The following is a 20,811-nucleotide window of genomic DNA, read 5'->3' as shown; positions in this document are numbered from 1 at the left end:
GGTTAGCGTAGCGATCTGTGGCGGGGGGGGGGGGCGGGGGGGCGGGGGTCGAAAGTCGGCGGGGTCCTGAGGATAGACACCGGTAGGGACTGAACACTCAGGGTACAGATTTGTGGGAAAGGGGCTTGGAGGGAGGAGACGCGAGAGCGGAGGGGGTGCGTAGTACCGGAGGAGGCGGGAGAATTAGGAGAGAAGACAGAAGGGAAAAGGATCCTCTGGCTATCCATTCCTAGACCCCGGCCCCGTCACTATTGAGCGCTTAGTCGGGCCTCCCTTAGTTGCAACCCCGGCTGTCGGTAGGGTCAGGAGATGGCTTCTCCCTCTAGACAGGCCTCCCTTGGGGGGTCGGGACTGCTTCAAGGGACCCGGGCTCGTTCTTACGGAAGCCTGGTGCAGTCGGCTTGCTCCCCGGTGAGGGAAAGACGCCTGGAGCATCAGCTGGCCCCCGGAGACACCCTGGCTGGACTAGCACTCAAATACGGGGTGACGGTGAGTCTTCCACGACTGGGATGCAGGCAACCATGTAGAAGAGATTTATTCCTCAGGAGAATGTCATGGACCTTCTGGGCAGCTTCCCCTGAAATTGTCCCAATTCTGTTGTGGTCTGATCCACCCTTTATCTTTTGGTTTTCCCATCTCAATGTTGCATTGTCTGGTTGGGACAGATCTTGTGCCACTGCTCCAGTGGAGAGGAGCTTCTTCTGTTTATCATGTCGGTCTCTATCCTAGAGGCTTTCAATGTACATTAGCCCATTTGGTTCTCACAGTCCTATGGAGCATACAGGTATTGTCCCCTGGTTACAGATGAAGAAACTGAGACCTAGATTGGTTAACCAATGTGACCAAGGTCAAATAACTAATGAGTGTTAGAGTGGGAATTCAAACAAGTCTGTCAGACTCCAAGGCCTGTACTGTTAGCCACACATAAACGTTTTAATTGCAAGTGATTAAACATTTACAGCAAACAGTCCAGGGCTGGTTTCTAGTTCTGAGTTTTTGAGACCAGTACTCTAATCCCTCTAGTTCTAAGTTTTTAAAGTCTTTCTCTTCTGGGTCTTTATACCTCATCAGTGCTCTGCCTTCTTCTTTCCAGTAAGGTGGCCTCCTTGGTGCAAAACAGGTACTCTCTACGCCAGGCATTTCAGGTCACGCGTGGGGTCTCTTTGATAGGTGTAAGAAACATCCCATTAAAATGGATGAATTTTTTTCCATACCCTGTTGAGTTTAGCCAACATTTCTATGCTTGGTATGTTTCAACGGCTGTGCTAACCATTCTAAGAGATAGAAACATAAATACAATGTGTTGTTGTTGCCCTTCTGTAATTTGCAATCTAGTGAGAAATGAACAAGGACGCAAATATGGATTGCAGGTGACAGAATGTGGTGACTTTGTAGAAGTATTAATAAAGGGTAGGAAATCAGAAAAGAAGATTAATTTTTACTTGGAAGGAGGCGGGGGAGGACATTAAGTGCAGTTTTTAAGGAGCCATGAAACACTTAGAAATTCCTTGCTCTAGCTTCTCTGCAAGCCTATAATCCAGTTGTTTATACCTTTTGCGTGTTTGTCTTTCCAATAATCTGTGCTTTCCTTAAGGGACAGAACTATTTTCTTTCAGTTTTATATCTCTAGAGTCTGGCATAGTCCCTAGCACATAGAAGCTAATAGATGGTTTTTTTGAACTAATGAAAACGTGGCTAAGATTCCCACAGGTGGAGATTGGGAGGATTAGGAAAGCCACATTTCAAGTAGAGGCCATGGCCCACACCAAGGAAGGAGATATGAAAGTACTGAGCAGCTCCTGCATCCCAGGAGAGACTCTGAAGCTGTGAAAAGAAGGAAACTGTGCTACTGTAGATCGGTTATATGTGGAGGTTTTCTTACAGCCCTGTCCCCTCCTGAGTACAAAAAAAGCTCTGTAGCCTAGTGAAGGGTTCTAGGTTCTGGCCTCATTCTGCTGCTTACTAGCTGAGTGACTGCATAAGTCACTTCACCTGTCTGGGCCCTCAGCTTCCTTACCATTTGTAAAATGCAGAAGGTGTATTAAATAATGATAATTACCTAGGTTATTACCTACCTAACACTAGGTAGTTACCTAACACCAGCTACCTTAGTGTTAACACAAAGTGTGTGCCAAGCTCTATATATTATCTCCATAAGACTTCAGGAGGTGGCTAAAACTATTCCCCAAATATTTAAAGATAAGGAAAGAAAGGCCTAGGAAGATAACCTGCTACAGATTACAAGTCTACTTAGTAGAACTAAGATTCAGACCAGGTTGTCTCATTCTAAAATCATCACTTTGAACTGCTCTGTTAAACCAGCTAGATTCTAGGGGCGCCTGGGTGGCTCAGTCGTTAAGCATCTGATTTCGGCTCAGGTCATGATCTCATGGTTTGTGAGCTCAAGCCCCGCTTCAGGTAAAACACGAGCCCTGCTTCAGGTGAGCCCCGCTTCTCCCTCTTTCTCTCTGCCGCTCGCTCATTTGCACTCTCTCTCTCTCTCAAAAAAGAAATAAATAACTAGATTCTAGTGGCCTTTCTAGCTCAGTGGACTGTGGCTCAGCAGTCTAGGACTCCTCTGGAGTTTGGCTTTAGTTACATTCTTTTTTTAATTTTTGAGAGAGACAGAGACAGAGCATGAGCGGGGGAAGGGCAGAGAGAGAGGGAGACACAGAATCCGAAGCAGGCTCCAGGCTCTGAGCTGTCAGCACAGAGCCCGTCGCGGGGCTCAGACTTACAAGCTGTGAGATCATGACCTGAGCCGAAGTCCTACAGTCAACTGACTGAGCCACCCAGGTGCCCCTGGTTACATTCTGTTAAAAAGTGGAATGATGTTCGGGCGCCTGGGTGGCGCAGTTGGTTAAGCTTCCAACTTCAACTCAGGTCATGATCTCACAGCTTGTGAGTTTGAGCCCCGTGTCGGGCTCTGTGCTGACAGCTCAGAGCCTGGAGTCTGCTTTGGATTCTGGGTCTCCCTCTTTCTCTCTGCCCCTCCCCTGCTTGCACTCTGTCTCTCTCTCTCTCAAAAATAAACATTAAGGGGCGCCTGGGTGGCGCAGTCGGTTAAGCGTCCGACTTCAGCCAGGTCACGATCTCGCGGTCCGTGAGTTCGAGCCCCGCGTCAGGCTCTGGGCTGATGGCTCAGAGCCTGGAGCCTGTTTCCGACTCTGTGTCTCCCTTTCTCTCTCTGCCCCTCCCCCGTTCATGCTCTGTCTCTCTCTGTCCCAAAAATAAATAAACGTTGAAAAAAAAAAATTAAAAAAAAAAAAATAATAAACATTAAAAAAAATTTTTTTAAGTGGAATGATGTGGCCTTATATGGAATTTCTAGTAAATAGTAAAATAACAAAATTCACAGAATAATTCATAGCATCTTGGAGCTAGAAGGGACCTAGGATACTATCTAGGCAAAATAAAATTAATAGCATCAAAACACTGGGCTAAATAAAAGTACAAAACTGCAAGCCAATTTTAACTTTATTGTTCAGATTAATCCAATTTTATTTTAAACACATTATAGCATATGATTTTTAATAATATACTACATCTGAGATTTCTATATTTTGTTATCTAGTTTATTTACTCATAAAGCATTAATGAACCTCTGCTGTATGCCAAATTTGTGTCATGCTGAGGAGTGCCTTGGGATACAGAGACAGCATCCCCGCCCTCAAAGGACTCACAGAGTTTGGGCAAGACAAATGTGCAAAGATGTGAATAACAGTACAATAGGGTGATAGGTGTTACATGGCAATGTTTACAGTGTACCTTGGGAGTCCTGGAGAAGGTGACACAGAGGGAGTGACAGTTGATGAGTGGAAGTTTTCCCAGCAGAGAAGGGGATAGTGGAGAAGTGTGTCAGACAGATAAAGACACAAAGGTGTGGAAGATCATAAAATGTTTGAAAAACATGAAAAGTTCAGGATGGCAAAATGTATAGATGGCAGAAGAGAGATGAGGCTAGACATCATATTGGGGTAGATCGAGAATCCTTGAATGCTAATTTGAATTTTATCTCTGAGCCAATGGGGGGCCATAGGAAGTTTATACACAGGGTAGTGGGTTGATCAGATTAATTTTTTTTAGGAAGATAGATGTCAGGGATGCCTGGATGGCTCAGTCTGTTGAACGCCCAACTGTTGACTTCAGCTTAGGCCATGATCTTAGGGTCATGGGATTGAGCCCCTCGTCCAGTGTGGAGCCCAGTGTAGAGCCTGCTTAAGATTCTCACTCTCCTTCCCTCTGCCCCTCTCCTCCTCTCACTTGCGTGTGCTCTCTCTCTCTTTCTCTTTCTCAATAAATAAATAAATAAATAAATAAATAAATATCAATGTCAGCAGGGGGAGATGCATAGAAATGGAGAGAGGAAGGAAGACTGGAAGAGACGTTTTTTGCAGTAACTTGTTGACCAGCTGGGTATGGGTGGCGAAAGAAAAGTATAAGTTGAGGATGGCATCTACCCTCGTTTCTACCTTGGGCGGCAAGTGGATGGTCATGCCAGACACTATGTCCAGTGATGGATAAATAGGTACTAAGTAAATTGGTCAGCAAAATTATTAATATTCGTGTGAAAAGCATTCCCAGAAGGAGTAAAAAGGCCCAGAATTCGAATTACACCTTTGTCATTAATTTGCTGGTTAATCTTAGGCAAGTAACAACCTGTCTGAGCCTCAGTTCCTTCATCTTTAACTGAAGTTCCCAGCATGAGACTCTTCAGGGATCCACAAGGTCAAAACTACTTTCATAGTAATGATAGTAAGACTTTGTCTTTTTCATCCTCATTCTCACAAGTGTACTGTATTTTTCAGAAGCTACATGACATGTAATATTATAGCCCATCAGATGTAAAGGCAGATAGGAGAATCTTCTGTTGTCTTCTGTTAAGTCACACATTAAACTGACTTGAAAAAATATAAAGCACTGCCTCTCTTTTTGCTCCATTTGTTGTTGTTTTGGAAAATAGTTATTTTTCATTAGCATATTTATGTTAACATGCAATGGGTTATTTTTAAATAAGTACACATTTTTCAATTTGTTCACTTTTACTTTATAAGAACGTGTATTGATAGCTATAATCTACATAAATGAAAGCTTTTTTTTCCTCAATAGTTTTTTAAAATGCAAAGGGACCCTAAAACCAAAAAGTATGAAAACCGCTGATCAATAAAATAGGAATAGTATGGAAACCAATTTGACAATAAATTTCATATTATAAATAAATAAATACCCTAAAAAATAAAATAAAATAGGAATAATATCAACCCTCTGTATTTTAGCTTGGTTGTTATAGGGTCAAATAAGACTCTGTACAATCACTTTAAAAGGCCTGAGGTGCTGTACAGATAGAAGATTGATCATTACTACTGTCATTAATTGCGGTGACTTTTTTTTAAAGATGGAACAGATTAAGCGTGCAAACCGCCTTTATACTAATGACTCCATCTTCCTGAAGAAAACCCTCTACATCCCCATCCTGACAGAGCCCAGAGACCTGTTCAATGGTTTGGATTCTGAGGAAGAGAAAGAGGGAGAGGAAGAAGTACAGTCAAGTAAGGATGAAGTTCAGCCACACTCAGCTGACAGGAAGAAACGAGAAACAGGTTCAGGACGTGCTAACGGTGAAGTCCTTCCCACACCTGGCTGGGAACACCACACTCCCATCCATGACCTCTCTGCCTCTGATTTCCTTAAGAAGCTTGATTCACAGATCAGCCTGTCAAAGAAGGCTGCTGCCCAGAAGCTGAAAAAGGGGGAAAGTGGGTGAGTCTTGAATGGTTCCTTTTACGCCCCTCCATAGACTTCTTCATTCTTCCAGCCTTGCCTGACCAGACACACAAGTAAGTAAGCACAGTGTTAGCAGAAGTGATGTGAAGCCTTTCCCCCAGATGGCCCTGAAACAACGACAGAGCCAATGGCTGCTGGGACGGGTAGAGCAGCGGGAAATGGTTTTGTATTCTCATTGGAGTAAAATAGTTGAGTGTTGTTATGGCTCTGATGATCCGTGAAGGAGCGTTAATGGTTAGAATTTACAGAGAGGGTAACGAGACTCCATCTGAGAGCAAGCAGCTCATGTATACTAGGAGAGGAGGACAGCTTCCCCTATACCTTTTCAGTGGGCCCTTTCTCAGGTTCTTCCCCTGACCTGTCACTTTGCCCCCTTTCCTCACCTGCAGGGTACCTGGGGAGGAGTCAGGCCTTCACCTGAGTTCCCCTCGGATGCAGCAGCGAGCAGTCCTAGGTCCGGTCCCGTTGACCCGGACCTCTCGGACCCGGACACTTCGGGACCAGGAGGATGAAATCTTCAAACTCTGATGTCCCCAGAAATGATTGGGAGAAGCAAGATGTTGAAGTAGCAACTTGAGGGGGAGAGGAGCCTGAGGTGAGGCTCAAGAACACGGCTTCCCGGCCCGCCTCCCTCCCTCCTGCCTTCGTTCCAGCCTTCTCGTTGATCTAGAGTTCCTTGGCCCAGGGCAGCTTGATTGGCAAGAGTAGAGGATGGGGAACAGACCCCTCCTCAGTTCTTTGTCTGAATCTAGAGCTGTCCTTCAGATTCAAAAGGCTCTTTTTACGTCCCTGTTGGCTTCCCCGTCCCTTTTACCTTCCCTTGGCCTTAGAACAGGGTGGCGAGGACTCCCTCAGCCCCCAGCCTCCTTCCTCTCCGTCTCCAACTATGTTACCTAATTTATTTGGTGCTATATTGAAGTAGTATTTATTTGCTGTATCGTACATTTCCCTCTTATAACTGAAAAATGGGATTTCTATAACTCTGGGGTGAAGGGAGCCCAGGAGTAGTAAGCCAATGCCCGCTGGCTCCCCTCCTTCCCCACCTTCTTAGCCAAGCATGTCACTGAGGGTGGGGCAATCCGTGATCTAGCCCCTCTGCAGAGAATGGTGGACCGTGCTGGGGCTTTTCCCCAGTCTCAATGTAAAGAATTTGGGCTCAGTCTTAACCAACCAGTCCACTATAATTTGTTTATAACTCTTGCTCTGAGAAAAAGCAGCAACATAGGAACTGGAACTCTCCACATCACCAGTTCACCCTTCTGACCTGCTCCTCTGTTCAGCATGTGTGAGGCTAAGGGATGACAGAGGAATTACTTTGGAGTTTGAGGAGGAGGACAGTTGGGGGAGACTTGCTGGTGCGGGAGTTTCTTTGTTACACTCCCTCCCCACCAGCGCTGTTGATCTATGCCTTTCTCCTCACTGCGTATTTATTTGCAATCTGTAGCACTGATCTGTGGTACTGGGTTTTTTTTTTTTTTTTTTTTTTTTTAGAGTTTCTTAAGCAGCAGTAGGCAAGGGAACCCCAATACTACTGGCACTATGCCTCTGTCTCCTGTCTGGAAATGGTGAGAGGCTAGATAAGCGGTGTTTCTCTTTCCCTCACCTCTGTGATGGTCATAAGGTGTAAGAAGCTGGAGAGATTAAACACTGAGCCCTGTGCATGCTTTAGTAGTTTTATTTCCCCTGTGAGAATCTCCCCTGCCCTAGCCCCTTCTTCCTGCACTCTGGAACAGAGCCTCTGGTGTCCATCCAGGCTCTACTTGGAGCTGGAGGTCTAGGATGGCTCTAAGGGGCCCCCACTCCCACTTCTGTCCTTAGGGTCCCCTGACGGGTTAGATGGGCTATGCCCTCTTACCCTGGTTCATAGGGGAGGGGGCTTCCCTGTTTCAAATGTCCCTTATGGGGGAAATAGAGATCCAAGTTTCACTTCGTCTTTTTCAGGCAGCTTTGTTTCCTGTCCTGGGGCTGGAGTGGGAGAGAGGCCTCAACCCTCAGCTTTGCTTCTTCTCCACCAGCAGTTCGGGGGTGGGGTGGTCTCAGAGTCCAAAGCACTCTTAGGAAAGACGAAGCCCGAGGACTGACAAGCATTAGTGCAGATGAGCAGGGTTAGAAAGCTCGTTCCGGGTTGTTTCCTCAGTCAGCTCTCTGGCCAAGGTGGCTTGTGCTGGGTTCCAGGGCCCTCAGAGTTTCCCCTCATCCAGCATCTTCCTGAGCCCATCACAGATCTTGCCCAGGTGCTGAGTGAAGTCGGGCCCGTAGAGGGCGGTGAGCAGGCCCACGTCAGAGAAGTGATCGAACACGTGGCGGATGCGGCCGTGTGACTTGGGTGTGAGGTGGTGCTCCACCAGCTCCAGCAGCACATCCCGGCACTCGGTCAGCAGGCCAGCCAGCACCGCAGCCTCAAAGGTGAAGTCCACCTCGCCAAAGCTGAGTGCCGTCATGGCGCCCTGCCGCAGCTTTTGGCGGAAGCGGGCGGCCAGGGCCAGCTCACCGGGGCCAAAGCAACCGCTGCGGTGCAGCACGGCCACCTTGACCGCCACCTTGATCAGGTCCTTGATCACCCGCTGGGCCTGGGGCCGGCTGTGCGTGTACTCTTTGGAAACACGGTAGAGCTCATCTAGCACCGCGCTGCTGGTCTCGTCGATGAACAGATGAGCCACGGACCGACCTGCCATCTTACTCAGTAGCTTCTTCTCCGCCTGTAGTGCCAGACTCTTTGAGCTGAAGGACTCCATAGTGCCTGGGGAAGGGGGCGGTGGGGGCATGTGGTTAGTCGCCAGAAGACAGCCACAGGCATCCTTAGAAAGAGAGACATGGCTTTTCCCCCTTACTCTGGTTTCTTGCCCATTGTCATCATTTCATCTTTTTCCCCTGGGCCCCCTCGGTTCTCTAGGCCTGTTCCCATTTCTTTTCAAGTGGTACTGTAGGAAATTTTGATTTCTAAACCCAGAGGAGCAGTAATAGCTTTGGCTGGAGGAGTGAAGGCTCACAGGGGCTCGGCCTCACACGTGAAGTCTCAAGGGGAAGTAGGCCATTGCTGCCCTACAGTGGAGAAGATCTGCCTTACCTGGCTGATCATTCTACCCTTGTGGACGCTGACTGTGTGCCATGTGTCTATGAGGTGTGGCTATGACTCTCTGTTTTACAGCTGAGCAAACTGAAGCTCGCTTTAAAGAATTTACCCAATGTCAAATGCCACCGTTTTTCTGGCCCCAAAAGCCCATGTCAGCTCGTGTGCTCTACTGTCTGTAAAGAAATGGGGTGGGGGTGGGGGATCTCAGGAGTCCTAATAAAAATAACAACTAACGTTTATTGAGACCCTATGTGCCAAGTACTTTATGGGAATTGTCTTCCCGACCCTTCGTTAGGTCGGTGTCACCGTCTTACGGTGAGAACACTGAAGCTAAGAGGAATTAAGCAACTTGGCCAAAGTCGCTATAGCAAATGATAATGAGCTTTGAACTAAATAATCCGAAGAAACCTCCTTCCCTGGAATGTTCTCAGTGAGGTCCATGCACATGTGAGCATGAGAAACAAGCACCCCAGGGCGGGAGGGGGCAGGCGGTCCTGGAGGCCTGCAGTCTTCTACTGGGACTGACCCCAGGACCCTCCTGGTGGCACATCACTGGCATATATCCAGGGTTCTCTCCCCGTGGTCTTCGCCCGTGGTTCTGGTTGTTTTGCTTCTTACTTCCCCCTACCCTGCGCTGCAGGATGTGGCTGTGACCGCAGTGAGGAGCAGCCTCGCCCTCTCCCCCAAACCCAAATGGGAGCCTGAAGACTCAGGGCAGATGGGTGCTATTGACTGGGGCAGGGGTTTCTTCCCCAGCTGTACCGGTTCAATGGGAGCCTGAAAAACTGCTTTGCTCCTGGGCCTGCCTGGGGTTTTCTGGCCCGGGCTCCACAGCCGGAAGAGGAGATTGCTCCATGCGAGCCTGCCTTCCTCCTTGGCCTTCCTGTTCCCCAGCTCTTCATTGCACCCGTTGTTATCTCCCATTTGCTCCACTGTCCTCTCCCTCCCTGTTTCAGTCTCTCTTTTTCTCTTGTCTGGGTCCTGCCCTGCGACCCTCTGCTCCAGCTCCCCCTCTGGCCCTTATGTCTACCCCCATGTCTCCTAGGACGTCCTTACATGTCTCCATACTCTGTTGCACACCCACATCACCCCCATGCCTCGGCCCTGCCTCTACACTGTCCCAAACCCCGTCTTTCTTTCTGAGGCATCCTTGCCCCAGGGAAAACTGAGTTGGACCTTTCTGCTGAGGACCCAAGAATTCTGTCAAGTGAGAGTCTCACAATATGGAAGGCTCAGGCTGGCAGGGCTGGGACCTTTCTGCCACCACCACCCCTAAAGACTACCCTCCTGTCATTGCTGGCCCCTCACCTGCTGCGTGCACTGGTGCCAGTCTTGCTTTGGGTGTCCCGGGAGAGCTGATAGAATGGAGAAGCTCCTAAGCGAGAGGCTCTTTGGCTTGGCCCCACCCCTGAAGCCCCGCCTACCAACTCGGTGCTCAACCTCCGGTTCATCACACTGTCTCTAAGAAGGTCTGTGGCCCAAGAGCCTCCCAGAAATACAACAAAGGTTAAAAGGAATACCAAGCATTCTGGAGGAAATAGCCTTGATTTGAGGTCATGAGGAGGGATTGCACATCCCCTGGTCTCAAATTGTTTGCTTCTTTCTTTCCTCGATGCCCAGTTCCTTGAGATCTTCGATTTTTGTGGTACTGGGAATGATATGAAGTACAAATTGCTGGAGAAGGGGTCAGTGGGGAAGGTTTTGAAGATTGAATTGAGCTTAGGCTGGAGATGCCAGAGGCAGACCAGAGACCAGCAGGTGTGAGCATGTCCCTGGAGTCTCCAGGGGAGGGTGGTGCTTGGGGCAGCGGTATCACAAGCATAGGCCTCCAGTGCCTGCCTGGGTAAGGGGTGGCATGGACTGTCTCTGCCCTTAACCCTAGAGAGGAAGGTGCTGGGGCCAGGGCGACCAAGCCAGATGTGACCAGCAGGTGTCAGCACAGCACTGAACCACTAGAGGAAACGCAGCTACTTACGGTGCTTTGTAGCTGCTATAGGGATGAAGGTAAGACAGTTTCTGAATGAGGCCCAAATGTTTACCATCAAGAATCTGACAGTCTGGACAGGGAGATAAACTTAAGCAAGTGTAACTATAATGCAAGTCAAATGACGTCATTAGCTTTAGTAGAAATTGGAAGAATAATGAGAGTAAAGAGATGTTTAGATTATTTCTGAGAGGAGGGCTGACAAGGCAGAACGAGGAGAATGAATTCAACTATTTACGAGGCAGAGATGGTGGAGAAGTGCTTCCCAGATGATGGGGATAACCATAAGCCATCCAACAATTAAAGGTAATGTAGAGCATACTCAGGAAGTGCTGAGAGAAGTTGCTTGAGAGAGAAGGAAAGAAGGAAAAGGCAGATCATGGTAGGCTTTAACAGATTTGCTCAAGGGTTCACACTTCTGTGGGCAGTGGGGAGACATTCAGCATTTTGAATCAGGAGAAAGAAATCATTAGCTCAGTGGGAATGGGTTAGAGGCTCCAATAAGTTTTTAGCGGAGGGAGGGCCCGCTGGATCGGCATATAGCTTGCACAGGATGAGGCCTGATGAGAGACCTTGGGCTTTGGTGATTTTACAAGAAGTTCTAGCAGAAGGGGAAGGGTTGGAAAGTGGGTTGGCTTGCAAAAGTTGAAGAGTAAATTGAAGTTCCGGAATAGAAGCCATCCACATGACACGGACTCCATGGTTGAGAGGTTTCAAGAGGTGAAATAACCTGTCCCCAAATTTGAAAACTAGTCAATGGCAGATTAAGGGCCTTAGGTGATTCCCAAGCCTTTCCGGCTCATTTCCTCACAAGATGATGAGGCAGTAAATTCTACCTCATAATGAACATGGCAGGGTCCTGCTCCCGTATGCTCTGATTAATTCACTGATCATACATTCTGGGGACAGTGATACTACCAAAATCACAGGGACAGTGAGAGTCCTTTTTATTTATTTTTTATTATTTGTTAATGCTTATTTTTGAGAGAGAGAGTGTGAGTGGGGGAGGAGCAGAGAGAGAGGGAGGCACAGAAGCCCAAGCAGGCTCCGGGCTCTGAGCTGTCAGCACAGAACCTGATGCAGGGCTTGAACCCAGGGCTTCAACCTGAGCCAAAGTCAGACGTTCAACCCGCTGAGCCATCCAGGCTCCCCGAGAGTCCTTTTTAAAAGGAATGTGCCATCTGGGGTGCCTGGGTGGCTCGGTTGGTTGAGTGCCCATCTCTTGATATCAGCTCAGGTCATGATCTCACGGTTCCTGGGATCCAGTGCCACGTCAGGCTCTGTGCTGTCTGCCCCTCTCTGTCCCTCCCCTGCTGGTGCTCTCTCTCTCTCTCTCTCTCTCTCTCTCTCTCTGTCAAAAAGAAATAAACATTTAAAAATGTGCAATCTAATTGGAAAATAAGAGAAGTGTGAATACAAGAAGTTGCAAATACTTTCTGAGTCCAGAATTCTCTGCCAATTCCTTACCCACTAACCTCTCCGGCTTCTCCTCTTGTGTGCTCCTTGTGCTCAGCTCTCTCTGTCCCTTGTCCTGGGCTCCAGCTGTGTTGTAATTGTCTCAATTCCTCCAGTACTCACCGTGCGTGATTGCTGTTTCCCTCCTTCCACCTCATTCTGTGTTCTAGACTTTCCCCCTTCTTGTGTCTCTGCCTGGAACTCTTCACACACACACACACACACACCTCTTCCCTGCCTACTTAATTCTACTCAGCCTTCGGGTCTCAGCTGGAAAGTCAAATCTGTGGAGCCATCACAAGTCCCTAAACCAAGTTAGACCCTTCTGATGCATGGTGCTATTGAACTGTATACCTCCCCTATTATAATTACCCTCTTCACTGTAATTTGTGGCTTTTTAACTGCATCCCCACTAGACTGTAAACTCCATGAGGGCAGGGAGGATGCCTTAGTGCCTGCCGAGTGCCTCACACACCCTGCTCAGTCAATATTGGCTGAAAGAATAAATTTAAAACCCACCCAAGAAGCAGGAGATAAGGGGGAAACAGTAGCAACACAACAGTCCCATGGAATATTGTTCATTTAATTCACTCATAAACAAGTCTTTCTTTGATTTTCTCTTTTATTTATTTAATTTTTTAATGTGTATTTATTTTTGAAGGAAAGAGAGAGTGTGAGTGGAGGAGGCGCAGAGAGAGAGGGAGACACAGAATCCGAAGCAGGCTCCAGGCTCCGAGCTGTCAGCACAGAGCCCGACGTGGGGCTCGAACTCACAAACTGCGAGATCATGACCTGAGCTGGTCAGTTGCTTAACCGACTGAGCCACCCAGGTGCCCCTGTTTGATTTTCTCTTAATCTATACCCATTTTTAGTAATCTCCAAACCCACAGCATATAATTAGCAGCAAATTAAAAGAGGAAAGAGGAGGTTTTAGAAGCAAGAACAGGATAACAATGAGAATTCACAGAGATCGAAAGAGGAGACTAGGAAAACAAAAAAATGAAAACTAGCATTCGTGGCCATACAGAAGAGGAGCCAACAGTATTAACCATGCATATTCTATCCTTCAGCATCCTCACTGGTTTCCTGTACAATTAAGTTCATGGTGCTTCCTCTGAGTAAGCAAAAAATTGGTTAAATGGTGGCATCTTAAATGTGTGAAACACTTTTGGATTTACCAAACATTTCACCTGCATTATCTCACTTGATCCTGTGAGGTAGGCAAGCAGGGAAAGTGGCCGCTCAAACAGATGACAGACTCAGCCTTAGAAGTGATTTATCCAAAGCCATACTCCAATAGCTCAATTGAGGTCTTAACGACCCAGTCATGTTCTTTCCACTGTATAATCCACAGGAGATTAATAATCCCTTTTTGAATAAACCCTATTTGAAACAGTTAGAATGAAAATGTTTTGCACGTAATTGGATAAACTTCAGTTACCTGGGAAAATAAGCAGAAGGGAACATTCCTATGTTTCTGTTTCACTGAGGATGCACCATGGTTAAAATCAGTACTCGTATCATTTCAGGAAAAGAAAATGCAGTGCGATTTGAAGCAGTCAACCAAGACTTCAGCCTGACGTAGCTGGAAATAGTTCACATCTTTGATGCGTTTATATCTTCCTCCATTAACCAAACTCTGGGCATTATCACTAAGTGCTGGGGATACAAAGATAAAAGACAAGCTTCCTGGGGCGCCTGGGTGGCTCAGTCGGTTAAGCGTCCGACTTCGGCTCAGGTCACGATCTCGTGGTCCGGGAGTTCGAGCCCCGCGTCAGGCTCTGTGCTGACAGCTCAGAGCCTGGAGCCTGTTTCAGATTCTGTGTCTCCCTCTCTCTCTGACCCTCCCCTGTTCATGCTGTCTCTCTCTGTCTCAAAAATAAAATAAACATTAAAAAAAAATTAAAAAAAAAAAAAGACAAGCTTCCTGTCTTTACACTAAGTCGTAAAGACCTATGGCAAGTCCATATGGAAGTATCCAATAAACAATTGTAAAAGTGAGTTTAGAGCTCTGGAGAAAGACCCAGGTTGAATAGCTAGGTTTTATGGAGAACAGCACATTAGCCATTAATGTAATGTTTGGTGTGGGTTATTTTGACCAATGAGAATGTGTAAAGCAAGAAGAGATGGGTACGGACGTGACCCTAGGGAACACCAGCACATACGGAGAGATCAGACAAGGCTGAGAGAGAGGCCATGGTAATAGAAGTTAAGTCACTCATTCATTTAAGACTACCTATTTTTATTAAATGCCTAGTCTCTGTCAAGAGAAAGAAGGACCCAGGAGCCAAAAGAGGAGAGTGTTTCAAGGAAGGAGGGGCCAGTAGGGTCAAATAAGGAGGGCAAAAGAATAAAGTCTGAAGAACTGTTCATTGAATGTGACAAAGAGGTCATTAGTGGCCTTGATGAGAACAATCTCAGTGGGTTGATGGGGGCAAAAAAATAATAAGATGATTGAGAAGTGAATGAGTAGAAGGAAATGCATACAGCAATTCTAGTTGACTCTAGAAGTTTAGCTGTGAAGGGAAGAAAGAAATGGAGAGATGGCTAAATACAGACAAGGATCAGGGGAAAGTTGAGAATTTTTTTTTTAATCATGTGAGATACTTGAGCATGTGTAGATGCTGAGGGGAAAATGTCAGTAAAAAAAGGAAAGGTTAAAAATAGAGGAAGGAGAAAGGATTTGAAGACCCAGGGAATAAAGCTTGTAAGTAGGAGATAAAGAGGACAGATTTATTCAACCAACGTGTTAATAGTTAACACCTGCTATATGCCAGGTAGTGTGCAAAACACAAAGTGTACAGTGACAGGCAAGATGGCCATAGCTAGGCCCTGGGTACATGGAACTTACAGGAAGGTGGGAAGGTGGACCTTGGACAGGAGATACAGATGCCTCATCTACTGGGATGACCAAGATGTGAGGATGTCCCTAAGGGCATCTGGAGAGGGCCCAAGAAGTTGGTGGAATTCTCACATTACTACTATTTTCTCTGAAGACAGATGTGGCAGCTGCTGAGATAAAGGAAGAAGTAGTGATGAAAGAAACTTGAGGAGTGAGATGGAAGTTTGAAATAGCTACTTGTAAGGATTGGGAGAGGGTGATTTTCCAAAGTTGGAGATCCTGAATTTATTAGAGGCTCTGATCTGTGGGACTGTGGGATTTTCTCTGTAAGACCCCGAGAAGCAGGAACAGAATCATTTGGATTTGTCCTTTGATGTAGCTCTCTGGTTCATCCATTTCTTTCTATACCCAGTGTCACCATCCTTACCTGAATGCCTCTCTCCCCTCAACCTTGAACCCCCTATTTTCTTGCTGGTAGGTCTCCTTGTCTCCTTGCTAAAATAAAAGCATTTTGATAAGGAACACCCTTATTTGAGAACTTGAAATGACATCCTATTCCTGTCAGATTATTTTAACCTACTCACTTTAGCATTCCAAGCCTTCCATAATTTGTCTCCCTCTTCCCCTTTACTCTGATTGTTACTAGTATCTTTCTTATATCACTCCTGCCCAGCGTTTTGCTATCTATGCTTCAGGCTCCAGGCTTACCAAGTACAAATTTGCTTAAGCTAAGTTGCTCTTTAGAACATTTTCTTCTTTCGTTTGCACCAAACTGACTCCCACTAAAGTTCTCCATCTTCCATGATAAAATATATCCAATGGCTTTCCCTGCAGTCATCATGAAGAACATTTATTGTGTCTCTTTCATTTCAGAATTATATTCAATGTAGCTCTTTTTTCTTTCTCTTTCTTTCTCTCAAATGGGTATTGCATTTTAATCATTTAGTGCATGTAACTTTTATTTTAACCTCAATAGATGGCTATTTTCTTTTTCAAATATTTTATTTTTAAGTAATCTCTACACCCAACGTGGGGCTCAAACCTGCAACCCTGAGGTCAAGAGTTGCATGCTCCACTGACTGAGACAGCCAGGCACCCCAATTGACATTTTCTTTGTATTTTCTTTCCCTTTCTTTCTTTTTTAAGTTATTGTTTTTTTAATGTTTATTTTTGAAAGAGATGGTGTGAGTGGGGGAGGGGCAGAGAGAGAGGGAGACACAGAATCCGAAGCAGGCTCCAGGCTCTGAGCTGTCAGCACAGAACCCGATGTGGGGCTCGAACTCACGAGCTGTGAGATGGTGACCCAAGCAGAAGTTGGACACTTAACAGACTGAGCCACCCTCACGTCCCTTAAACTTTTTAAAATGTTTATTTATTTATTTACTTTGAAAGAGAAAGAGCACACGTATGTGAGCAGGGTAGGTGCAGAGAGAGAGGGGGAAAGAGAATCCCAAGCAGGCTCCCTGCGGACAATGTGGAGTCTGACATGGGGTTCCAGCTCACAAACCATGAGATCTTGACCTGAGCCAAAATCAAGAGTCAAACGCTTAACCAACTGAGCCACCCAGTGGCCCCTCTTTCTTTTTATTGAAGTATAGTTAACACACAATGTTACATTAGTTTCATATGTTCAACATAGTGATTCAACAAATTTGTACGTTATGCTATGCTTACACAAGTGTCTGTCACCATACAATGCTAATACAATGCCATTGACTATATTCCCTATGTTGTCTCTTTCGTCCCCATGACTTGTTCTTTCCATAACTGGAAGCTTGTATCTCCCACTCCTTTTCATCTATTTTGCCCGTTCCCCAACACTTCTGCCTCTGGCAACTATCAGTTTGTTCTCTGTGTTTATGGGTCTGTTTCTGCTTGTTGTTTGTTTGGTTTTTAGATTCTACATACAAGTGAAATCATATAGTATTTGTCTTTCTCCTCTTTTTTTTTTTTTTTTCTTTTGGTGATTGAGAATTTTATGTAGCGTTGTTTGGTTTTCTTTCTCTTCATTTTTTTGTGTATCTATTACAGGTTTTGGGTTTGTGATTAGCATGATATATCATGGCTTCTATATCACATCCTAAATATATAGCATTCTATATTGATGGTCATTTAAGTTTAAACACATTCTAAAAAGAACTTCTCTTGGGGCACCTGGGTGGCTTGGTTGGTTGAGCATCTGACTCTCGATTTTGGCTCGGGTTGTGATCCCTGGGTGGTGAGATTGAGCCCCACATTGGGCCTTGTGTTGATTGTGGAGCCTGCTTAAGATTCTCTCCTTCTCTCTCTCTCTCTCTCTCTCTCTCTCTTTCTCTCTTTCCCTCTCCCTCTGCCCCTTTCCCCTCACTCAAGCTCTCTCTCTCTTTCTCTAAAATAAAAGAATAAAAAGAACTTTTTTAGTCCCTCCTCCTCACTATATGTATATATGTATGTATGTGCATATATATATATATATACACACACACACACACACACACATGTCTTTTGTCTGGGAAACAATTTCTCTGTTTCTATGTAAAAAAAACATTTGTTTAATGTTTTATTTATTTTTGAGAGAGAGACAGAGACAGAGTATGAGCCGGGGAGGGGCAGAGAGGGAGACAGAGTCCCAAGGAGGCTCCAGGCTCCAAGCTTTCAGCACAGAGCCTGACACGGGGCTTGAACTCATGAACTATGAGATCATGACCTGCGCTGAAGTCAGATGCTTAACCAACTGAGCCACCCAGGCGCCCCTATTTCTCTAATTCTAAATGATCACCTTTGCCGGGTAGGGTATTCTTGGTTGTAGGTTTTTTTCCTTTCAGCACTTTGAATATATCATGCCACTCCCTTCTGGCCTGCAAAATTTCCACTGAAAAAAAAATCAGCTGATAGGGGTTTCCCCTTGTACATAACTTTGCTTCTCTTTTGCTGCTTTTAAAATTCTTTCTTTATGTTTAAACTTTGACATTTTATTTTATTTATTTTTTTAATGTTTGTTTTTGAGAGAGAAAGAGCATGAGCAGGGAAGGGGCAGAGAGAGAGGGAGACACAGAATCTGAAGCAGGCTCCAGGCTCTGAGCTGTCAGCACAGAGCCTGATGCGGGGCTCAGACTTATGAACTGTGAGATCATAACTTGAGCCAAAGTTGGATGCTCAACCGACTGAGCCACCCAGGTCCCCCCATAATCTTTGACATTTTATTTTAAATGTTTATTTTTGAGACAGAGACAGAGCATGAACGGGGGAGGGTCAGAGAGAGGGAGACACAGAATCCGAAGCAGGCTCCAGGCTCTGAGCTGTCAGCACAGAGCCTGACGCGGGGCTCGAACCCACAGACCCTGAGATCATGACCTGAGCTGAAGTCGGACACCTAACTGACTGAGCCACCCAGGCGCCCCTCTTTGACATTTTAATTATTATGTGTCTAGTGTGGATCTCCGAAGGTTCATCTTATTTTGGACTCTTTTTGCTTCCTGAACCTGGATGTCTATTTCCTTCCCTAGATTAAGGAAGTTTTCAGCTATTATTTATTCAAATAAATTTTCTGCCCCTTTTTCTCCTCTCCTTCTGAGACCCCCTATAATGCAAATGTTTATTCTCTTGATGTCATCCAACAGGTCCCTTAACCTACCTCATTTTAAAAATTCTTTCCTTTTTGCTGTTCAGCTTGGGTGCTTCCCATTATCCTACCCTTCAGATCACTGATCTTCTTCCGCATCCATTAATCTACTGTCGATTCCCTTTAGTGTGTATTTAATTTCAGTTATTGTATTTTTCAACTCTGATTTATTATTTTGTGTATTTTCTCTTTGTTGAAGTTCTCTTTGAGTTCCTCCATTTTTTCTCTCCAGTCTAGTGAGCATCTTTATAACCATTGCTTTATTTTTTAAAAGTTTTTATTTTAATTCCAGTTAGTTAACATGCAGTATAATATTAATTTCAGGTGTACAATATAGTGATTCAACATTTCTATACATTACTTGGTGCTCATCACTAGTGCCTTCCTTTAAAAAATTTTTTTTTAATGTTTACTTTTGAGAGAGAGAGAGAGAGTGGGGAAGGGGCAGAGAGAGAGGGAGACACAGAATCTGAAGCAAGCTCCAGGCTCTGCGCTGTCAGCACAGAGCCTGATGTAGGGCTTGAACTTATGAACCATGAGATCATGACCTGAGCCGAAGTTAGACGCTTAACTAACTGAGCCACCCAGATGCCCCAACTAGTGTCTTCCTTAATCCCCATCCCCTCTTCCCCCCCCCCCCCAACCCCAACCTCCTCTCTGGTAACCACCATTTTGTTCTCTATAATTAAGAGTCTGCTTCTTGATATCTCCTTCTATTTTTTTCCTTTGCTTGTTTTGTTTCTTAAATTCCATATATGAGTGAAACCATATGGTATTTGTCTTTCTCAGACTTATTTCTCTTAGCATTATACTCTCTAGATCAATCCATGTCATTGCAAATAGCAAAATTCCATTCTTTTTATGGCTGAATAATATTCCATTTTATATATATAAATAATATATATATAATATTCCTATATATATATATATATATATATATATATATATACCACATCTTCTTTATCCATTTATCAATTGATGGACACTTGGGCTGCTTCCATATCTTGACTATGGTAAGTAATGCTGCTATAAACATAGGGGTCTGTGTATCCCTTTGATTAGTGTTCTTGTCGATCATTAAACTCTAACAGGAATATTGATCATCTCCATTTAGTTCTTTTTCTGAGGTTTTATCTTATTCTTTCAATTAGAGCATATTCCTCTGTCTCCTCATTTTGCTTGACTTTCTGTGTTTGTTTCTATGAATTAGTGGAACAGCTACTTCTCCTAAACTTGAAGGAATGGTCTTAGGTATGGGTCATTGCTTGTGTAGACTCTATGTGCCTGGTGACTTTTGCTGGCTGGCTGGAGTTGTGGGTGACATGGGCTGGGGATCGCGAGGCACTCCCTGCTAGGTCTGCTCTGGTAGGATGGTAGATGGCCATTTCTTCAAAGACTGGGACTGCATCCCACAGCGAATTGTATATGAAATAAGTGCTTAATACTTTATAGATGGAACTGAGATTTTATTTTATTTTTTATTTTTAATTTTTCAACATTTTTTCTTTATTTTTGGGACAGAGAGAGACAGAGCATGAACGGGGGAGGGGCAGAGAGAGAGGGAGACACAGAATCGGAAACAGGCTCCAGGCTCCGAGCCATCAGCCCAGAGCCTGACGCGGGGCTCGAACTCACGGACCGCGAGATCGTGTCCCGGCTGAAGTCGGAGGCTTAACTGACTGCGCCACCCAGGCGCCCCATAGATGGAACTGAGATTTTAATTGGGCCCTAAAACTTCAAATAAATTACACCTCAGTCTCTATTCACTAACCTATTTAATGAGCATGTATTTGAGTACCTAAGTCCTTTGTTAGAAGCTGGGGAGATACATCTCTTGCTTACTCACTGTGAGGCTTAGCCCAGTCAGTGAGCCTGATCGGAGTTCAGTAAAGACCAGCAAACACTTGTGCCTCCTTTCCTCTTGTCCAGAGACTAGTATGTGGGAGTAGGGGGCAGGAGGTGCCCACTCAGATAAAACTGTCCAAGAATGTCTCCCAGGCCACCCACTATCCTGGGAATTTTGAGAACGTCTTTTGTTCCAGCCCCCCACGCAGGGAAGAATCTTAGCAGGC

General features: G+C 45.4%; 2 protein-coding genes across 2 annotated transcripts; one reads left to right on the top strand and one right to left on the bottom strand.

Moving 5' to 3' along the window:
* The first annotated feature begins 30 nt into the window (after positions 1 to 30).
* Positions 31 to 7,443, top strand: LYSMD1 (LysM domain containing 1). Its single transcript, XM_086718181.1, has 3 exons — positions 31 to 489; positions 5,396 to 5,760; positions 6,174 to 7,443. The coding sequence occupies exons 1-3, from the start codon at positions 310 to 312 to the stop codon at positions 6,310 to 6,312; spliced, it is 684 nt and encodes a 227-aa protein (XP_086574307.1). The 5' UTR covers positions 31 to 309; the 3' UTR covers positions 6,313 to 7,443.
* TIPE2 (TNF alpha induced protein 8 like 2) lies at positions 7,444 to 10,295 on the bottom strand. The gene is made up of 2 exons (XM_025934788.2): positions 10,166 to 10,295; positions 7,444 to 8,524 (listed from the first exon to the last, which is right to left on the bottom strand). The coding sequence occupies exon 2, from the start codon at positions 8,517 to 8,519 to the stop codon at positions 7,965 to 7,967; it is 555 nt and encodes a 184-aa protein (XP_025790573.1). The 5' UTR covers positions 8,520 to 8,524; positions 10,166 to 10,295; the 3' UTR covers positions 7,444 to 7,964.
* Positions 10,296 to 20,811: the final 10,516 nt, after the last annotated feature.

Source organism: Puma concolor, chromosome C1, assembly GCF_028749965.1.
Source record: "Puma concolor isolate L17-30 chromosome C1, mPumCon1.1.hap2, whole genome shotgun sequence".
Taxonomy (NCBI): domain Eukaryota; kingdom Metazoa; phylum Chordata; class Mammalia; order Carnivora; family Felidae; genus Puma; species Puma concolor.
Note: the sequence above shows the minus strand (reverse complement) of the source record. Positions and strands in the feature narration are given on the sequence as shown.

Coding starts and splice junctions, on each gene's coding strand:
- LYSMD1 (XM_086718181.1), top strand. CDS start 310: ATGGCTTCTCCCTCTAGACAGGCCTCCCTTGGGGGGTCGGGACTGCTT. Junction 490..5,395: donor CACTCAAATACGGGGTGACG/GTGAGTCTTCCA, acceptor TTTTTTTTAAAG/ATGGAACAGATTAAGCGTGC. Junction 5,761..6,173: donor CTGAAAAAGGGGGAAAGTGG/GTGAGTCTTGAA, acceptor CCTCACCTGCAG/GGTACCTGGGGAGGAGTCAG.
- TIPE2 (XM_025934788.2), bottom strand. CDS start 8,519: ATGGAGTCCTTCAGCTCAAAGAGTCTGGCACTACAGGCGGAGAAGAAG.